At 36.0% G+C, this 19,339-nt stretch overlaps 1 protein-coding gene and 1 pseudogene across 5 annotated transcripts; one reads left to right on the top strand and one right to left on the bottom strand.

Annotated features, from left to right (window-relative positions):
- Window positions 1-11: 11 nt before the first annotated feature.
- Window positions 12-13,196, top strand: LOC127424072 (uncharacterized; annotated as a pseudogene).
- A 185-nt stretch (window positions 13,197-13,381) lies between these two features.
- On the bottom strand, window positions 13,382-19,022 carry LOC127424183 (retinal Mueller cells isomerohydrolase). 5 transcript variants are annotated; one of them, XM_051669149.1, is made up of 14 exons: window positions 18,960-19,020; window positions 18,470-18,552; window positions 18,043-18,193; window positions 17,191-17,298; window positions 16,900-17,053; window positions 16,678-16,825; window positions 16,504-16,585; window positions 15,829-15,961; window positions 15,567-15,706; window positions 15,210-15,339; window positions 14,953-15,067; window positions 14,081-14,175; window positions 13,876-13,987; window positions 13,382-13,782 (listed from the first exon to the last, which is right to left on the bottom strand). In XM_051669149.1, exons 1-14 carry the CDS (start codon window positions 18,968-18,970, stop codon window positions 13,634-13,636), a joined length of 1,611 nt encoding a protein of 536 aa, XP_051525109.1. In that variant the 5' UTR covers window positions 18,971-19,020; the 3' UTR covers window positions 13,382-13,633. The 5 variants fall into 5 exon arrangements, 4 of the variants coding, with proteins under 4 accessions (XP_051525109.1, XP_051525111.1, XP_051525110.1 ...); XM_051669150.1 differs by having other exon boundaries at window positions 13,385-13,782; window positions 16,912-17,053; XM_051669151.1 differs by lacking the exon at window positions 18,960-19,020 and having other exon boundaries at window positions 18,043-18,245.
- Between the last annotated feature and the right edge of the window lie 317 nt (window positions 19,023-19,339).

The raw sequence follows: 19,339 nt of genomic DNA, 5'->3' as shown, positions 1-19,339 counted from the left end.
CGAGTAAAACCATGCGTCTGACGTCACCTGCTGAAAGTTGCTCACACGTTTCATTAGTATGGATAACTTTATGACAACTTCTAAAGGACCTCAAGGAGTAATGATTTGGATGTCACATATGTGCAAGATAACAGGTTTTGTTGTGAATATTGATATTTTAACACAACGGTACAAATAAATGTATTTGTAATGAACAATAAATCGGTTGAAAACATAGTAAGGATTAAACTGGGATATAACATGGGCAATCTGAGACAAATACTGTCTAAATAATAAAAGTTATATTAAAGTAACAAAAGTTGCATTTACATTTTTACATTGGAATACATCCAGCTAATAGTGTGTTAGAGAGGTTTATATTCTTGTGATTATTTCTCACCAAATGAATCCACTGTCCTTTTTAAAAAATATTATATGTAACTAATCTATGCTAGTTCAAGAACAAAATTGACAAAGAAAATTATAATTATGCATTTTATTATTATGGGGAACTTTCATATATATATATATATTATACATATATATTGTTTTTGTGTGGTTTCTTATCTTGTTAATAAAACATTAAATTGCCTATAAACCTCATAGTATCTGGCACATGCTTATACATCACTTGATCCATTTTTATGGTGTCATTCCTGAAGATATTTGCTTTTCTTGGAACTTATGTGTTTAGTCATGTTGTAAGAGGCAAACAGAAGCAACAGAGACAAAGAAATATATATGAAGTACGGATCAGTTTATTATTGTATTGTATATGGGGTAAAACTTTTTTTTTTCATTAGGTACTGCATTTTGGTGTATTCAAAATTGTTTATTTTTTATTTTTATTTTTTTATTTAATGACCTTATTTAAAGTTTATTATGATGAGTCCCTATTGCTCTTGACCCGGATATTAATTTATTTTTGTGTTTTTATTTTTTTTTTTAATTATTAATATTTTTATGTAAAACCTGCGCAAAAGAAATTTCCCACGGAGATATAAATTATAAACTGGAACTGAAGTAGGCTACCCACTGAGGCAACGGGGAGACAATTATAGAATAGAATAGAATAGAATAGAAAGTTTTAATTGTACTCTTGTGGGTCACTATGATTTATGATTAATACAAAGTTACATATTTGAATACTAGGTTTAAAAATGTACTGAGGTATACTGCTCTCTAGTGGCTCTCTAACATTCTGGCAAGCATTCTGCTGGTTTATTAGGTTATCGTAAAGAAGTAGATGGACTGTTCATGATCAAATTATCAACCCAGAATCTTTCTTTATTTCACTCATCTTACTATAGAACAATTTGTAAAACAACTTGATTGATTAAAAAATATATTATTAAAAATACTAAATATAATATCAAATTAATTGTTTATGTTAAATAAGAATAAATATTATTTTAAATTATTAGTTTTATAGACTCATTTACCATATAAGGCTTGAGTATTTTGTATGGTTTACCTTACGCCTATGTGATATTGCAGGCGGCAGCTCAACATTGACACCTGTCACTCCATATTCTTTACCCATTGCTCTCAGATATGTTGCATGATTTAGCAAGCATGCACAAAACTTGAATGATAAATTACAACACATTTACCACTGATATGACACTTTCTTTATTTCTGACAACTACACAATTAAATATTGCATTCTTAAAACAGCCTTGTACTGATGAAGATTTGAACAAAATAATTAAGAATTAAACAATAAATATAGGCTTTTAATAAAGACAACCAAAACATAGTTCTATTAAACAGATATCTTTTGCATGAGCTTTAATGGGAAATTTTGAATTTCAGTTGTGTCCTCAAGCCAATACTTGTTGAGTTGCCTTGAGTTCTAACAAATAACATGCATGTGTCTTTTTTCACCAGGTCTTTCAATGTCAAAGCAAACAACCTCGCACAACTCGCAAGAGCATCAATCTTTCAAAATCCACAATCAAGGGATACACCTTCATAGCTTGCTAGATGCACTGCATGCCACTGCACACATTCACCTCACAGTCTATGGCGACTTTTGACACACATTCTGCAGAGACACAGGGCAAATCAGTCAGCAGCATTGTACCAATGTATGAGCTCCACTGTGCACAGGAGACACCTGCCAAGCGCCTTTCCAGTTGTAGATGGAGCATTTCAGTCAGTGCACAGACATGTTTATGAAGCAAATCTCAGGAACAGCCTGATCTGTCAGTGAGTCTGATTTGCATGCACTGAATATCTCCCTTCCACATTTCAAGACAGTCATGCATTAAAATATTGCCCATATCCTAAAATTGTTCATATAGTTGATATACTCATTTAAAGGGATAGTTCACCCAACAATGAAAATTCGTTTACCTACCCTCATGTAATTCCAAACCTGTATGTCTTTTTTTTTCTTCCGTGGAAGGAGATGTTTGGCAGAATGTTAGCCTCAGTCACCATTTCCTTTTATTTAATCTTTTTTCCATACAACATTCTGGCAAATATGTCCTTTTGTGTTCCACTAAAGAAAGAAAGTCATATAGGTTTGAGAATTAAATAATTACAGAATTTCAGTTTTTGAGTTAACATTCTGATTTTACTGCATCATCAGATACCTTGAGCAGAAGGAAAAGGTATTGAAGGGGGGTGGAGAAAACAGCATAGCTCGACATACGCAGAGGAATCGGAAGGTTCTGGTATGAGACAGGCTCCGCATCCTACTGGATGAAGATTATTTAGAACTTTCTCCTTACGCTGGACTTGGCCTGCCCTATGGAGACATCCCATCAGCAGGCTGTCTCTAAATGGTTATAAGATTGCTTATAGCGAACAGTATTATCCAAAGCCTTAAATACTGATTTTAGGGACCACTAAATTAAAGCATCCTGGAGGTAAGCACCTTCAGGGGTGTGGCCAGAAGGGTGGCACGGGGTGGCAGCTGCCACCATAAAAATGAGCTTTGCTACCCCAACTCGGACCCAGCTCGCATAGTGGAGACGGTGCGCAACAGCTTAACCCATCCGTATCATGCATGTTGACAAACCTACTGGATTCAAATGTGTTACCTATAGTAACCTTAACCCAATAGTTCTTTGCTGTCTGCTTATAAAAAAATGTTGGAGTGAATAATAACTATTTTTAGACATTACAGTTAGATAACACAGTGTTAGTGAAGTACCTTAAACACACTTACCTATGGTAAAATCACTAATGCATGGACTCATTGTTGCTTGGCGGCAACAGCTTTGATAAAAGGCATCAATGCTCAATAAACAGTTACATTTATCAATAATAATTAGCAGAATAAACAATTCTTATACCATGTAATATCAACAACTATATATATAGAATGAGCGGTCACAAGTGTACATTTATAGTCATTTTACAACGGCCGTCGGAACTGTCCATGTATTAAAGTGTGATATTCAAATATATTATTTTTTTAAATTCTCAACAGGAATTGGTAAAATTAATGGATTGTGGTGTGTGTTCATTGCCTCTGTGAAAGGAGGTACAGCATATCACAGTTAAAAAGCAGCTCAGGGCACAAGATGTGTCCACGCAGAATCGTTTGCTTGTAAACACCCTGTGTTTACTTGTTGGACAGTGGTGGTGCATTTCTGCCTCTTCAGGTAATTGGCACTCAATGCCATGGAAATCATTGTAATCTCATAATGTGACATTGATTTTTGTGCAATTGCTTTATCAACAGTCAGAGATATTTCCTGATAAAAACCAAGGAGGATGCACCTTTTACAATGAAGCAGTTATGTCAGCAATGAAGATTCCACAGGTATCATGAAAAGAGACAGGGTTTCAACAGTCATGGAAAACTTGGAATTTAAAAAACTGTGTTTTCCAGGCATGGCAAAGTCATGGAGATTAATCAAATCTTAAGTCATAGAACTTTCTATAGTAAATTTATATTTGTCAAATTATTCATTTGAGTCAGTTCTTTTCAATGAATCACTCACAAATCAGTCGAAATTTGAATTAAAAGTAGTCACAAATAAGTGGAAAGGTCATGAAGAAGTTAACTGGTCAAAAGGTACAGGAACCCTTAAAGGAATAGTTCACCCAAAAATGAAAATTCTCTCATCATTCACTCACCCTCTTGCCATCCTAGTTGTGTAGGACTTTTTTCTTCTGCAGAACACAAATGAAGATTTTTAGAAGAATATCCCAGCTCTGTAAGTTCATACACTGCAAGTGAATGCTCACCAGAGCTCTGAAGGTCCAAATATCACATTAAGGCATCATAAAAGTAATCCATATGACTCCAATGTTTTTGGGTGAGAACAAACCAAAATATAACTCCCTTTTCACTGTACACCTTACCATTGCAGTCTCTAGGCATGATCATGATTTCAAGCTCATGCGTGGAGCACTAGATGGCGCTATAGGAAGTGGAATAGAGCTTGAAATCACGATCGCCAAGGAGACTGCAGTCAAGATTTATTAAATACGAGTTAAATTTTGGTCTGTTTTCACCCAAAAACAATTAGATCATTTCAGAAGACATGGATTAAACCACTGGAGCCTTATTGATTACTTTCATGCTGCCTTTGTGATATTTGGACCTTCAAAGTTCTGGCCACCATTCACTTGCATTGTATGGACCTACAGAGCTGAAATTTTCTTCTAAAAATCTTCATTTGTGTTCAGCAGAAGAAAGAAAGTCATACACATCTGGGATGGCATGAGGGTGAGTAAACGAGAGAATTTCCATTTTTGGGTGAACTATGCCTTTAAGAGATCAATGCCAGTTCTTAGTATTTACCTCAGCTGACCATCCTCAGTACTAGATCATTTTGTTTTTATTGTTCTTATTTTAAAATACAATTTATCTTATGTGGGCCATCTTGTCTTCTAGTGGCGGCTGGGTTAAATATAAAAATGTCCCACATTTTCTAATTGAAACATACCATTTAGTTTAACTTAAATAGATACAATAAATAGGACAGATAACACAATAAAACCCCAATAAATGTTGCAAAATGGTGAGTAAAACAATAAATATGTCCTTTAGACACATTAAAATCCTGTGATGGAGACCGATTCACTGGCAGCATAAAAGTAATACATACGACTCCAGTGGTTAAATCTATATCTTCTGAAGCGATATAGGTGTGGGTGAGAAACAGATCAATATTAAATCCTTTTTTACTCTAAATCTCTACCTTTGACCAGCCTTGACCATTAGGTGGCGATATGCACGAAGAATGCAAATTGCTAAAAAGCAAAAGAAGAATGTGATGAGAGATAATTCTCTTTCAATAAAGCAAAGTTCTGATGCAATGTGACGTCATAACCTGTAGGTGGCCGTAGCGTGTGGGTCATGCACGGCTGGAGGGGCCTGGCCTACATGCCCGCAGAATAGGAACAATATTTCTGGGGGGTCCCCTGCTTGTGAAGGCTGCTACTGGGGAGGAGGTGTCTCCAGAGGACCTGGGAGGAGCCAGGCTGCACTCAGTGTATGCTGTGTCCTACCTTAAAGGGATAGTTCACCCAAAGATGAAGATTCTCTCATAATTTACTCACCCTCATGCTATCCCAAATGTGTATGACTTTTTCTTCTGCAAAACACAAATGAAGATTTTTAGAAGAATATTTCAGCTCTGTAGGTCCATAAAATGCAAGTGAATGGTGGCCAGAACTTTGAATCTCCAAAAATAACAGAAAGGCATTGTAATAGGGACCAGATTATTCACAAGGAGAATCACATCGGAGAGTGGGAATGGCGTTCCAAAAAGATGTGTAATCCAGGTGCAAAATGTGCAGATAAATAAGTGTATAAAAGCAAACTTGAAAACAAGTTTACTTCAACTTGTTTCTGGTACAACGAACAGTACCTACTCCCCTTCCTAAACAATGGAGGCAGGAGTATATTGCGCTCAGGCAGAGCTAGCAATCTTGTCCATGTGCTCAAACACTCATCATCCATCTTGGCTTCCCTCTAGTGGCAGCTGGGTTAGATAGAAAAATGTCCCGCCTTTTCTAATGGGAACATACCATTTAGTTTAACATAAAATTAACTCTTGGGGTGTGCTTGATGTTGGAGGGGTCGAGGAGCCCGATTGCACCACCTTTTGTGAGCCGCTGGCACCCCCCTTTACATGGCACCCCTATGCATTGCATATATGGTTTTTGCGCCTCTGGTTAAATGTATACCTTCTGAAGTGATATAGGTGTGGAAGAGAAACAGATCAATATGAAATCCTTTTTTACTGTAAGTCTCTACCTTTGACCAGCCTTGACCATTAGGTGGCGATATGCACGAAGAATGCAAATCACCAAAAAACAAAAGAAGAAGAATGTGATAGTGAAAATGGATATTTATAGTAAAAGGACTTAAATATTGATCTGTTTCTCACCCACACCTATCATATTGCTTATGAAGATATGGATGTAACCACTGGTGTCTTTTGGATTACTTTTATGCTGATTTTATGTGATTTTTGGAGATTCAAATTTCTGGTCACCATTCACTTGCATTATGAGAATGCAGAAGAAAGAAAGTCATACACATCTGGGATGGCATGAGAGTGAGTAAATGATGGGAGAATTTTCATTTTGGAGTGAACAATCCCTTTAAGGCATGATTGTAATTTGACTATCCTGTCCTTGGTCTGTAGAGTAGTGGTTTCAACCTGTGTTGGTTTATGGACAGACCAAAGCCATCGTGTTATTGGGTCTTCAAGAAGTTTGAGTTGAGGTGTCTTGAGACAGTCTTGGTATGTGGTCACTATGTGTGAATATTATAATGTCCTATCTCACTGTGACCTTTCTCAGTAAGAACTCAGTAGTATCAGTACAGTATATTCAAAGCCAAACACGTGTAAATTGGCATCCCTCTTTTAACTCAATAACAATGTTATTCAGGTTCATGCATCCTGCATGGTTTTGCACAGAAGATGAAAACATCTTTTTTTATTGGAAATATCTGTTTGCCTGTATCCTTAGAGTGAGTGGCTGTGTGGACCATTTTGCCACAGTGGAGAGTGAAGCATATGAGTGTACAAGAAATATCATCTCCACTTTAAACTATGAGCTCCCAGAGGAGGACAACACTCAGGCTGAGGAGCCCCTGTACAGCACAGATGATCTCATGGGTCTTGTCCCCCGGAGCTACAATTACAGCGTGGATGTCAGACTGGTGGGCCTGTGTGCATGCATAGTTTCTTACATCATACATATTAATATTTCACACACAGTTTGTGGCTGTTCTCATTGAAATATTTTCATTCTCTGCATGGGTCATGAGTCGACTGACCGATGGAAGTCTGTTTCAGTAGTTTAAGGCCCGTTATGTTACCACCCTCCTTACTGGGTTTGCCAGAATTGAAGGGTGAGGTTTGAATTGTTATATGATTTTATATATATATATATATATATATATATATATATATATATATATATATATATATATGTATATATAATTTATTTATTTATTTTTTTTCAAATGTACTTCAGTGTGTCATCTCAAGTTGTTAGTTACAGGGTTCCCACGGTGATGGAAAACCTGAAATATCAGGGAATTTTGAAGTTGTGTTTTCCGAACCTGGAAAAGTCATGGAAATAAATCAAATCTTAAATTTCACTGAAAAGTCTTTGAAATTTCTTAAGTGAATGTAATTTGTATTTATTTATACTCTGTTCTGAATTATTTATTCAGCTAGATATTACTTTTGTGTAGAGTATAACTTGCTTGCAAGCCTTAGTGATGTGATATGAATTCTTCTTTTGAGTCGAACCAGTTCACAATTGAAGGATTCATTGAATCTGTTTAAATTTGAATCATTTTTAAAAATCATTATCCATTTATCATAAACAACTGGAAAGGTCATGGAAAAGTCATGAAAATGTAGGGATCAGAAAGTGGGAAACTCTGTAGTTAATTGTTTAAAATCAAACATGAAAAGTGTTAACATTTAGTGTGCTGATTATCATGTATAAAAGTGGCATATTAAAATGTCATCCAAATCCACATCCGTTCTACTATTAAAACAGCAATTGGTTCATAACTTGTTTCAAGGTCACCCAAACCAATCAGAGCCCTGCTTAGTTAGTAAAATGGTGGAAATGTATATGTTAGGAGATAAAACAGTTAATCCTGTTAATTTGAAAATCAGATTTGCATGCTCCTGTGTGTCTGACCAATCAGATCTGTGATGTCTTTGAGCATGATCTGGATTAACAAAAGGAATCTTTTTATAATTAGAGTTCAGATCATGACTAAAGATGGAGAGCAGCTCTTCTCAAACATCTTTTATTTGATCAAACAAAGAGCGTCTCTGAGAGCTACTTTGTTGCCTTGGGAGCAGAACATTCTAAATTAGAGTTTTACAAACTGAATGTAAGGATAAGCCCACTCTAAATATACTCCGATAAAACTGTAAGTGTGGGTTATGTAATGATTAACAAATACTACTGTCTATTTTGCTTTAAAAAGACAAGCATTACTATTATTTTAGCTCATATTTAAGGCTAGGTTATACTTAGTTTTTCTGCATGCTGTTTTGTCTTCTGTTAACTAGTTTGTGGTATGAACATGAATGATACTTCAATTTGTGTGGTTGTTGAGGAGAAGTGTAAGATTATCACCTGCCAGACTCTAAAATGGGTTAAAAAGTCCCATAGACTCGCATTAAAAAGAAGACTTGGGGGCGGGCATATTTGACACGGGCCAGTAAGCAACTATCTTGCAATTGCATAGCTATGTGCAAAAAAACACTCAGAACCAGGGCTGGAAATGGAATGTGGGGGGTGGGGTGGGGTTGAATGTGGATGTGGACACGGATCAATCCAACATGATTACACAGCAAGTTGACATGTTGGTACCAAATTTTCTAGTACCCTGACATCGACCCTATTCTGCCAAGCTACTGAAAAGTGGCATATTCCAATAGATATTTTTGCATCAGCTCAAGTACATTTACTTTCTCCTGTGGTGCAACTGAATGTGTGTTGGGACAGCAGCGCCACAGAACTGGGTCCGTGTACTGTGTTGAAACCAGAAAATAATCAAGTTCATAATGGTGTCTAGAAAATCCAAAGCTTGCATAGAGTTTACAGAGCAAATAATTTGAATCCAAACTTGAACTGTGCTGAAGAGCAGGTTTATTGACACTTTATTGAAAAATATCTTATAGATCCGCACGGTAAAGTCATTAGGATGGAGGAACCCACACATAGTGCTCCCAGAACTGTGTGATGTGCTGCCGCTCCCAGACATGAGACAAGTTATTTAGGGTGTTTTGTCTGTGTGCTCTACACCTCTAGTATTTTATTAATAAAAGAGTCACAGTGGCTACAATTTCTCCGGAAGTGATGATTTTGTTCTTTTGAACACATGGGATGGAAACGTGGCTTTATTCATACATTTGCGATGTTATGGTTTTTCGCATAAATTAAATTAGAAACTCGGATGGAAACTCTTTCACTATATTACATCATTGACAACTAAAAAAAACTAGCTTTGGAACTTGCTTTTATCACCCATCTGTGGACATTTCACCCAGAAACTGGAGCTCACACTTGCCCTTACATTCAAAAACACTTCCTGCTTTGGCCACTGGGGGCAGTAGTTAGAATTTCTGTAACCACAGACTGATTTTAGCTGAATACATTTCGAGGTTAAATTTTTTAAAGGAAAATCACTTACAACAGGATCCACCTCTACATGTGTTTAACAATTCCTGATTTTCAGAGCACTAAACTGAAAGGTATGGACATCCTGCAGTTTTCTCTAACCTAACCTTCAAATGCCCCCTGACTCCCCAGGTAGGGTCCCCACACTGAATCTTGTCCATTTCCACCACTGCTCAGAACACATTAGCAAGCACATAGCAACATTTTTGCAATGACCCAGAACACTTTAGCATCATAAAGGTGAGTTTTGCATGGGCAAAAACCTTTCACATTTTCTTCAGAAAATGTCAAAATCGAGTTTTTCTTTACTATTATCAGATTTAAAAGGTGAAATTATGTTTCCTAATAATCTTCATGCATCAGATTGGAATTGTGGCAAATAATGGAGAGTTGACAAATGAAGCTTCCCTGAAAGGCAGTCATTTTGTTCAGCTGTGTGACCAGAGAGACATCCCCCTGATCTTCCTGCAGAACACCGCACCCAAGCCTGCACACACACACTCACAAACCAAGGTGCATCAGCCCTGCATTTGTTCATATGTGCATATAAGAGTCATTATCCATCAGTTAGATGCTTTACTTCGGCAAATGTAAAATGAGTTCAGTTCATGCAAAAGCAAAAAAATAAAAAATAAAAAAAATACAATTTCCTGAAGTCATATGACTTGTAAATTTAATTTGATTTCCTCTGTGGAACAAAGATGGGGAATTTTTAAAAATAGTGAGCTGAGGGGGCCTGGGTAGCTCAGCCGAGTATTGACATTGACTACCACCCCTGGAGTTGCGAGTTCGAATCCAGGGTGTGCTGAGTGACTCCAGCCAGGTCTCCTAAGCAACCAAATTGGCCTGGTTGCTAGGGTGGGTAGAGACACACGGGGTAACCTCTTCGTGGTTGCGATTAGTGGTTCTTGTTCTCAATGAGGCATGTGATAAGTTGTGCGTGGATCACGGAGAGTAGCATGAGCCTCCACTTGCGGAGTCTCCGCGGTGTCATGCACAACGAGTCACATGATAAGAGGCACGGATTGACGGTCTCAGAAGCGGAGGCAACTGGGACTTGTCCTCCGCCACCCGGATTGAGGTGAGTAACCGCACCACCTCGAGGACCTACTAAGAAGTGGGAATTGAATGTGAGTTGAATAGCCAAGCCATACTTTCCCCTCATCACTCAATACTTTGTTACTTGTTGTTTTCCCTCCTTACTCATTCCTCTAAATCTCTCTCACCCTTTCCTGTCTCCCCTAGGCAGAGTCCAACACTAACAGACTGAAAGCTCAGGGTTTCATGATGTCTGCTGTGACCTGTGCCTCGGTTCCCAAGATCACTGTGGTTATTGGAGGATGTCATGGAAGTGACAGCTATGCTATGGTCAGTTATAATTTAATAATAATATAAATAATTATTAGTTAATAATTAAAGAAAATGTTGTACTCTTACATTGTTCCAAAGATTTTCTTTCTTCTGTGGAACACAAAAAGAGATGTTTGACAGAATGACCTCAGTCACTATTTACTTTCACTGTATGGAAGAAAGATGCAGTGAAAGTGAATGGTGACTAAGTCTCTAATATTCTGCTAATATTCTGCCTAGCATCTCCTTTTGTATTCCAAAGAAAAAAGGCATACAGGTTTGGAACTACATAAAGGTGAACTGTACCATTTAATTGAATTAATTAATTTTACAACTGCATGTTTCCAAAAATTCATCACTTATCTTTCCATTTGGATTTTTAGTGTGGAAGGGCTTTTGAACCTAACTTCCTGTTCCTGTGGCCCAATGCAAGAGTGTTTAAACACTGGGCCATTCAGATGCACTGGTGCAGACAGAGGAGGAAATCACACTGTTAAGAGACAGTGTAACATTCCCACTAAAACAGGATGTAAAATGTTTTTGTAACTGAAGATTTTAAGGTACATACCTAAGATTAAGACTTAACTGTTGTTACAATTTGAAATGCATTATTTAAATATGCTTAACGTCATGCCAAATATACAATGAATTTTGTTAATGCTAAAGAAAATAGTTGCTTTGCCATTTACCAAATTGAATTGTTTAAAACATACTAAATTTGTTAACTAAATTTTTAAGTTCATACTCCTCAATAAGTTATTAAATACTTTACATTTATTCAGAATTCATAATATGGACATTATTTAAAGTTTACTTAATATAGTTTGATGGAAATTTCTCATTCAACTGAACTGTGTAAATCTTACAATTTTGTGTAGTCTCTTTCAAGTGTAATGAAAAAGATAATAGAGTTATTTATGTTCAAATAAAGGTTGGAGGAAGAGAGCTCAGCATTCTTCTCCACTGGCAGACTGTGGGACGTTAGTGTTATTCTTCCTCGAGACACCAGAAAGGTAAAGGAAAACAGTTAAAAAGAACCCATTCCGGATGTATCAGTCAAATTACTTTTATTTCATTTTTATGCAGTTCAGTGATTAATTCTTTTGAAATACATATGTGACTCCTGGTCTAAGTTGCCCTTAAAATGGGCAGTACATCTGTATTTCACTTACAGACCTATCACTGGAAGGCCATAATGAAAAGCAGCTGTTGAGGTTTTCAGTGGAAACATGGAACCCTTATACAAACATGGTTTGGATACCTTAAGATACCAGACTACAAGCTATACTTATAGTTACTGTACTCCCAAAATGTTTGAATAGGAAAAAAATAATACTGTGATAAAGGTGGAGTTCTTAAAGGAATAGTTCAGCCAAAAATGAAAAATTCTCACATCATAAGTTGTGTATGAAATTCTTTTTTCTGCAGAACACAAACAAAGATTTTTTTTGAAGAATATCTCAGCTCTGTAGGTCCATACAATGTAAACGAATGGTGGCCAGAACTTTGAAGCTCCAAAAAGCACATAAAGGCAGCATAAAATAATCCATTCGACGCCAATGGTTAAATCCATGTCTTCAGAAGTGATATGATAGGTGTGGGTGTGAAACAGATCAATATTTAACTCCTTTTTGTTACTAGATATCTTCACTTTCACTTCCACATTCTTCTTTTGTTTTTTGACAATTCACGTGCACTGAATGGTCTTACAGAGCTGAGATATTCTTCTAAAAATCTTCATTTGTGTTCTACAGAAGAATGAAAGTCATACACATCTGGGATGGCGTGAGGGTGAGTAAATGATAAATGATGAAATGAGAATGTTCTTTTTCGGGTGAACTAATTCTTTAATATTAAACATTACTTTAAGTCACAGCTAAGCTGCTAATGGGTTGAGACAGCTCCCTGGACTCCTTGGGGAACGTGTTAGCTATTAAAACAGTTGCTTGTATTCTTTTGAGATAAAGTTGTTTTAAGTTTATTTTACCTATCTTATGCATTTTTTAATGCAAATTTGCAGGTAAACATATATAAATACTTAATTTTCTTTCAAATAATGACTTCACCCTATGCTAAGTATAAAAATAAAAGCTATTTCAAATACTGTATATCCTTTCATTTTCTTTAGGTTTTAAGCAGGTGTTTGAAAATCATTAAGCAACCAGTGTATCAATTGTCCAGAGAGAAGATGAGGTCTCCTTTACTCCGAATGTAACTACCTCTGCGTGAAACTCAGTGGACTTTATGTACTTGTATGAGGTGTATTCTAAAACTAATCATACAAAATGAACTTAAATGTCTCTGTTTTTTGAATTACAATTTGCCTGTAATCAGCAACAGTGCCTTATTATTGTCTGACTAATAAAGTAAATTAATTTGTACATATAAAATTTTCCTTATGAATAAACCATTGTTCATAAATGGTAAAGCTGTGTTGTCATTAATTAATAGAAAAGTTTAATTTTGAAAAAGAAATGATTTACAGGTGGATTCGTAACTCATTGTCAAAAAGTTATAAGTACATTACAAGCATACAGTATGAGGTCATATAACTGGCCAATATACAGTACAATAGCAACAACAACATAAAAAATGTTGACTAATTTACCTAAAAATAAGTTTGAAATGGTCTGTTTATTGAAATGGAAAGCCTTCAGGTTATGATTCTCTAAGGTTTGTACATTCCATGGAAAGTGACAGGAATGATGACATCAACCTCTGCACGTGCTATTTCGGTCAGGTCAGTGGCATTGAGTATAAGGAGAAACGCTGGCCTCTGGGCAACCCCTGGTTTTATCACAATACTCAGGAGAACACCTGGGGAAAGCAGAAGGAAAACGTATTTATTGTATTTCAAGAGAATAAACAAGTCTCAAATGTTTTTAACGTTTAATAAAAGATAAGGAATACCATCATCTTCATCTTTAGCATCAGGGCTTTGCACAAACAGTGGTTCAGATGGATAGGCATCTGGCTCCTGCCATATCCATGTTTCTTTGCTTTTCACATTGAGCTTGCAAATCTTAAAGCCCACAAAGACAAACAAAATAGGATAAATCACACATAGAACACATGTTGAACATGAAAAAGGTTTTCACCATCTTATAACACCCACCCGGTCTGGAACAAAGTGGTTCAGCCCGAGTCCATAAGCAAAGGTGTAATTTTTCCCACAGTATTTGCTGTAGTTGATCTGAGGAAACTCAAAAGCTGTAGCACAAAAAGAACCCAAAGAAGAAACACTTTTAATCCATAAAAAAAAGACTTATTTCTGTCAGATGTTTGATAAATGTCTTAAATTTGTCTGATTCTCTCACACGGTTGGCTTATTGCTAATTTTTAAGAATACTCAGTTCAATCTGATCTCAAATCTAGAGTGAATTCAGATCATTTGGGCAACTCTTTGCCATGGTTGTTCTTTTCCTTTCACATAAAATCTTGACATCCATCCTTGTTCTCCTTGGACATGTTCATGAGAAACGTAGCAATGTCCGATCGGAGACAAATTGTTCTTTTTGAGTCTGATCTTTTCAATGAATCAGCTGATCCACTTCGCAAAACCTGAATGATTTGTTTACAAATTTAGCTCACTGGCTCAATGATCTGGTTGCAGTTGTTCTTGAGTTAGCAGCTCACTGAAGGGGAAGATTATCAGTGGCAAACTTTACACTGCATATTTCGATCTGTTTCTCACACAAAGCTATCATATGACTTCAGAAGACTTGGAATATAGAGCAAATGCCACTTTTATGATACTTTATAGTGCTTTGTATCCTTTTTTGAAACTTGAAAACTCCAGTCCTCATTCAAAGTAATTTCATGGAAAAGTGCAACCAGCGCATTATTCAAAATTTCTCCTTTTGTGTTCAATGAAGAAAGACAGTCATACAGGTTTGGAACAACATGAGTGTGTGAGTAAATGAAGATGAATTTACATTTTTTGGTAAACCATTACTTTAAGGAGGAAATTTGGGGCTGAACATATACCCTGTCGTGGTCCAGAGAAAAGAACTTCAGGTTCGAGCCAAACGGTTCCATCGCTGCACATGACCGCAGTAGCTGTGGTGTAAGGAAGAGAAACCAGATTCTTCCCCTGTTCTTCCTACAATTCAAACTAATTAATAGACGTTTGGATAAAGAAATAGATTGTTGGAATGGAAATACGGAGACAAAAAGATCAAGAACCCAACTGAATTGTCAATCCACTTGCTCCCAAGAAGAAATAGGACCACAATATCTCTTACCCTGTGGATGTCCAGAGGCAGCACATATCTCCGGACTTCTGGCTGTGGTGCCCTCATAGCTGCTTTCTTGACTTCCTCCCAGTTTTGCCTCAGGTTTGCCAAATATAGATAATTATACACAAACTCATGCCTGTCAATCAAATGAAGGAGACCGCAGACGACAAGCATTTAATAGATAAGCATTTTAAATGCAGAGATATCCTTCTTTCTTTGAGTCTCATTTGAGCTCTCCTCTGGCCATATTGACTGCCATTATCAAATGTGCAGCATATGCTTTTTGTTACATTTCTATGTTTGTTATTTTGGCACCGGAAATGACTAAAGCTTTTCCAAATATAAAAAAAACAGCACTCTTACCCCTTCCAAGTACACAGGTCGACAACAATAAAGCCTTGGTCCTCATAACAGTTAATGTGATGGAAAACATTAAAGGCAGATGTTCTGAATTTGTGGTCGATGTATTCTCCAGGATTCTTGGTGGCCAAGTGAAACCACGTCTGGGGAATGTAACCAATTAAACAGGATGATGCAACACAAAATGCCTAGAGCAATTTTGGCCGTTGTTTTTCCCAAACATATAATTAACTTTTCAAATGTGATAAAATAAGCCTTGACTTACACCCATTCTGTCGTTTGACTCAAAGCAGTCCATGTAATTTGTCCCTCTGATGCTCCAGGATGTCAGAAATTTCAGCAAGTTGATCTTCACAGGAGGTTCAACAAACACAAAGTAGTTCTCCGTCATGCCAAAGCTGCATGTGAGATGGGCAGAAATCAAACCTCTTCAACCAGATTTAGGATTGCACCAGAAAATCATGCACCAATAACCAAATGGCATTCAGTAGGGTCTAAAATCTGATATCACATTGAAAATCAGGGGTCCAACTTATACCTGGAAATGAACAGGTTTTAGGATTTTTATTATTATTATAATTTTTAAAACAAATGTTATGATATGTAAGATTCTGCACTATTTTTTCAGTCCCTAAACAGAACAGCAAATTTGTGACTGTGTTAACTCCTTTTAGAAGGTCAGATTTCCTTGGGACATTGGAACATTATCTTAACTGTTGTCATTAAAGCAAAAAGGGGACATAGCAAATACTAAGAAATTCTGAATGTCGCGATAGTTTGCATAAAAGTAGAAAAATGCTAAATAGACGCCTTTTTACTAGTAGTCTCAGATATTTAGACTCCACTGTATATATGCATGCATATACGTAAAATATTGTTTTCTGGATTAATCAGTTCATGTTTGCCTGTTTACTGGCTATCAAAGAAATGTGCAACCAACCTGTGGATGTAGGATGGTTTGAACCTCTCACTGCTTGGAAACTGCACCACAACTGTAGACCTTTCAATTGGATTGGATTTATCTGATTCAACAAATCCAACAAAGAAAGTAGGATATCAAACACGTCTTCATGATGAATAAGATTCATTTATGCCAACAAAGAAAGAAACCAACCTTCTTGTTCTGGAGGAATCTTGACAATGTTGTAGGCCAGTGACATATTCTTCCCAAAGCAGTTTCCAATGTTATATACTGTACCATCTTGTTCAATGTGTGGATGTGCAGTCAGACCATTGACTGAGAGATAATTGCATAGGTCCACCTATGGGCATGCAGAGATGGTAAAGAATTTATGTTTTTGATAATGGGCTTAAAACTGGGCAGCAGAACAAACACCTTTTTTTGCACCTTCTTTATAGTTTCCAATGTATCAGGATCAACTTTGGTTATGTAGTTGGTCTCTGTGCAGGCATAGAAATCTTCACCAATGGGGTAGACGTTGACAAGGCAGTTGTCTGTCACCTCAATGCCTTGGAAGTAAGTGAAAAACCTGTTGTGCCAAACAGGATGTAACAAAAGCAATGCAATATTAAGATAAAATTATTTCCATAGTTATTCATAAGAATAATAAGTTATTCATTATTATTCCATTTCTGAATTACAATGAAAGAAAAATATTCTCCAGACCTGGAGAAGATGTTTTTACAGGGATCTGGATAGGCAGCGGTTCCAAACTCTGTGATCACAATTCTTTTCTCAGTCATGGCACGCACATAAGCGTCAGTTCTGATAAACCTGATATTGAACATGCAAATTTAATAGGCTGTTTGTTGATTGAAAATATTGAACTAGAAGGTTGAATTGATTACTCTGCACTAGCATACTGCAAAAATAAATAAATAAATAAATAAATAAATAATAATTTTCAAAATCAGTAATTTTGTCTTGTTTTCCAGTAAAATAATCTAAACAAGTTCAATTTACTTGAGAAGCAAAACTGTACACTCAAAAATGAATAAAACTTAAAATATGAAGTTTTTTTTTATTTTGTTTTGTTAAAAATAACTCTTCAACTCTTTTCATTAAACAGAAATGCATAAATCTTTAAAAAATATATATTTTTTAATTGTTTAAAATAATGTTTCAGAGATGAAAATACTTTTTTTTTTTTATTATTGTTTTAAGCATAAAGCTAAATATATAATACAAAACAACAACAACAACTTATTACCTTACACAATTATGCTTCTCCGGTAAAGTGATTTAGTTTTAAAGGATATTTACAACTTTTACTGGAAAATATGACAAAAATACTGTTTAAGAAAATTTCTTTTTTTTTTTTTTTGCAGTGCATATCTCCTCTAACCACAACCTCAATTTACCAGAAAAAATCTGTTTAGATCAACCTTTCCCAAAACATATGAATCATTTAAACTCCAGTAAAAGACTGCAAAACATTTGGTAATCATGAAATAACTCTGGGTTACAATCCTTTCAGCCACTACTGAACAATTAATGTGGTCAGATAGAGGGCTTTACCTGCGGTAATAGGTCACATGTCCATCCTTTAGGTCAAACTTGTGCATGAGAGCCTGGCCATCAAAAAGGTGGTAAAACGGTTCATCTCCCACCTCAAAGAGCCCAGGGCCCAAGCGGAGCAGACTGCCAGTGAGCCAAGCAGGGATTTTGCCTGGAGAGAGAATGTTCACTTTTTCCAAGCAAATTCTTCAGCCTCTGAATGTCTATAAAACAGAAACAGCTCCCATATGGAAGGCTAAGAGGCATCTACATAAGCCAAAGTAGAAAATTGCATGAAATTCAGCATGAATTTATTTCTAAACAAAAGTACTGAGAATACAAAATGTGTTTTGAAAAAGTTCACAATACAAAAGTACACCTACTACAGGCTGATATTACAGTACTGTGCATAAAAATGATTCACATATAGTTATTACATTATACGGACCTGAAACTTGAGCAGAAATGGGCTCAGCCAACTCTTCACAAGTCTCAAAGATTTTCTTGTAGCCACCGGCTGGGTGTTCAAGTCTGTGAATGAAAACAGATGTCCACATTTTTTTGGCATAATGAGCTAGGCTAAGGTCAAATGAAAAAGTACAACAACAACATCCAAACAAAACTTGTGTAAATTAATTTTTGGGGTATTTTGAAGATGCATTATGGAAATTCAAAAATGAATAGACAGAAGTTTCACCATAAGCTTAAATGACAAAAAAAAAAAAAATAAAAAAAAAAAAATATATATATATATATATATATATATATATATATATATATATATATATATATATATATAAAAGGAAAACATGAATGATTACGGTATAAAAAAAGCATACATTTTTCAAAGATTTGCAATAAATGAAGACGGTTATCCTTTAAAATACCCCCCAAAAAAGAGCTAAATCTGGGAAGTTCATAAAAGTTCCATTACTCACCGGCTGACCATGTTGAGTGCACATGAAAAACTGAGTAAGTGAGAGTGAATGTGTGTATAAACCAGAACCGTAATGTTCCCAGGCACTGCCACAGAATCTTAGAACTCCTCCTCCAACCAATCAACAGGCTGAGACAAAAATCCCTTTGTGTCCAGACCATGAACATTTTCGCTGATGTTTACTTTCCTGAAAGACCGCAGCTCTCATTATGACTAAAATGAAGGACACATTTAAAACCAATGATGAACTGGGTCAGCTTAATACAACAAAATAAAGGTAAAAAAAAAAAAAAAAACATAAAAATATGTATCACTGACATTTTTTTTTGGTATATTTCAGTAAACAAACAGGATAAGAACAAGAGTTAGGAGAAATGCTGC

The sequence above is a fragment of the Myxocyprinus asiaticus genome, chromosome 33 (genome assembly GCF_019703515.2).
Source record: "Myxocyprinus asiaticus isolate MX2 ecotype Aquarium Trade chromosome 33, UBuf_Myxa_2, whole genome shotgun sequence".
NCBI classification, from domain to species: domain Eukaryota; kingdom Metazoa; phylum Chordata; class Actinopteri; order Cypriniformes; family Catostomidae; genus Myxocyprinus; species Myxocyprinus asiaticus.
The sequence above is the reverse complement of the archived record's forward strand: the minus strand, read 5'-3'. Positions and strand labels throughout refer to the sequence as shown.

What these genes read in the sequence shown, in the direction of transcription:
- LOC127424183 (XM_051669149.1), bottom strand. An exon ending in CATTTCTGCTCAAGTTTCAG is followed by an intron (nt 18,194 to 18,469) that starts GTCCGTATAATG and finishes TTCTCTCTCCAG; the next exon opens with GCAAAATCCCTGCTTGGCTC. An exon ending in TGCTAAAGATGAAGATGATG is followed by an intron (nt 13,783 to 13,875) that starts GTATTCCTTATC and finishes TGCTTTCCCCAG; the next exon opens with GTGTTCTCCTGAGTATTGTG.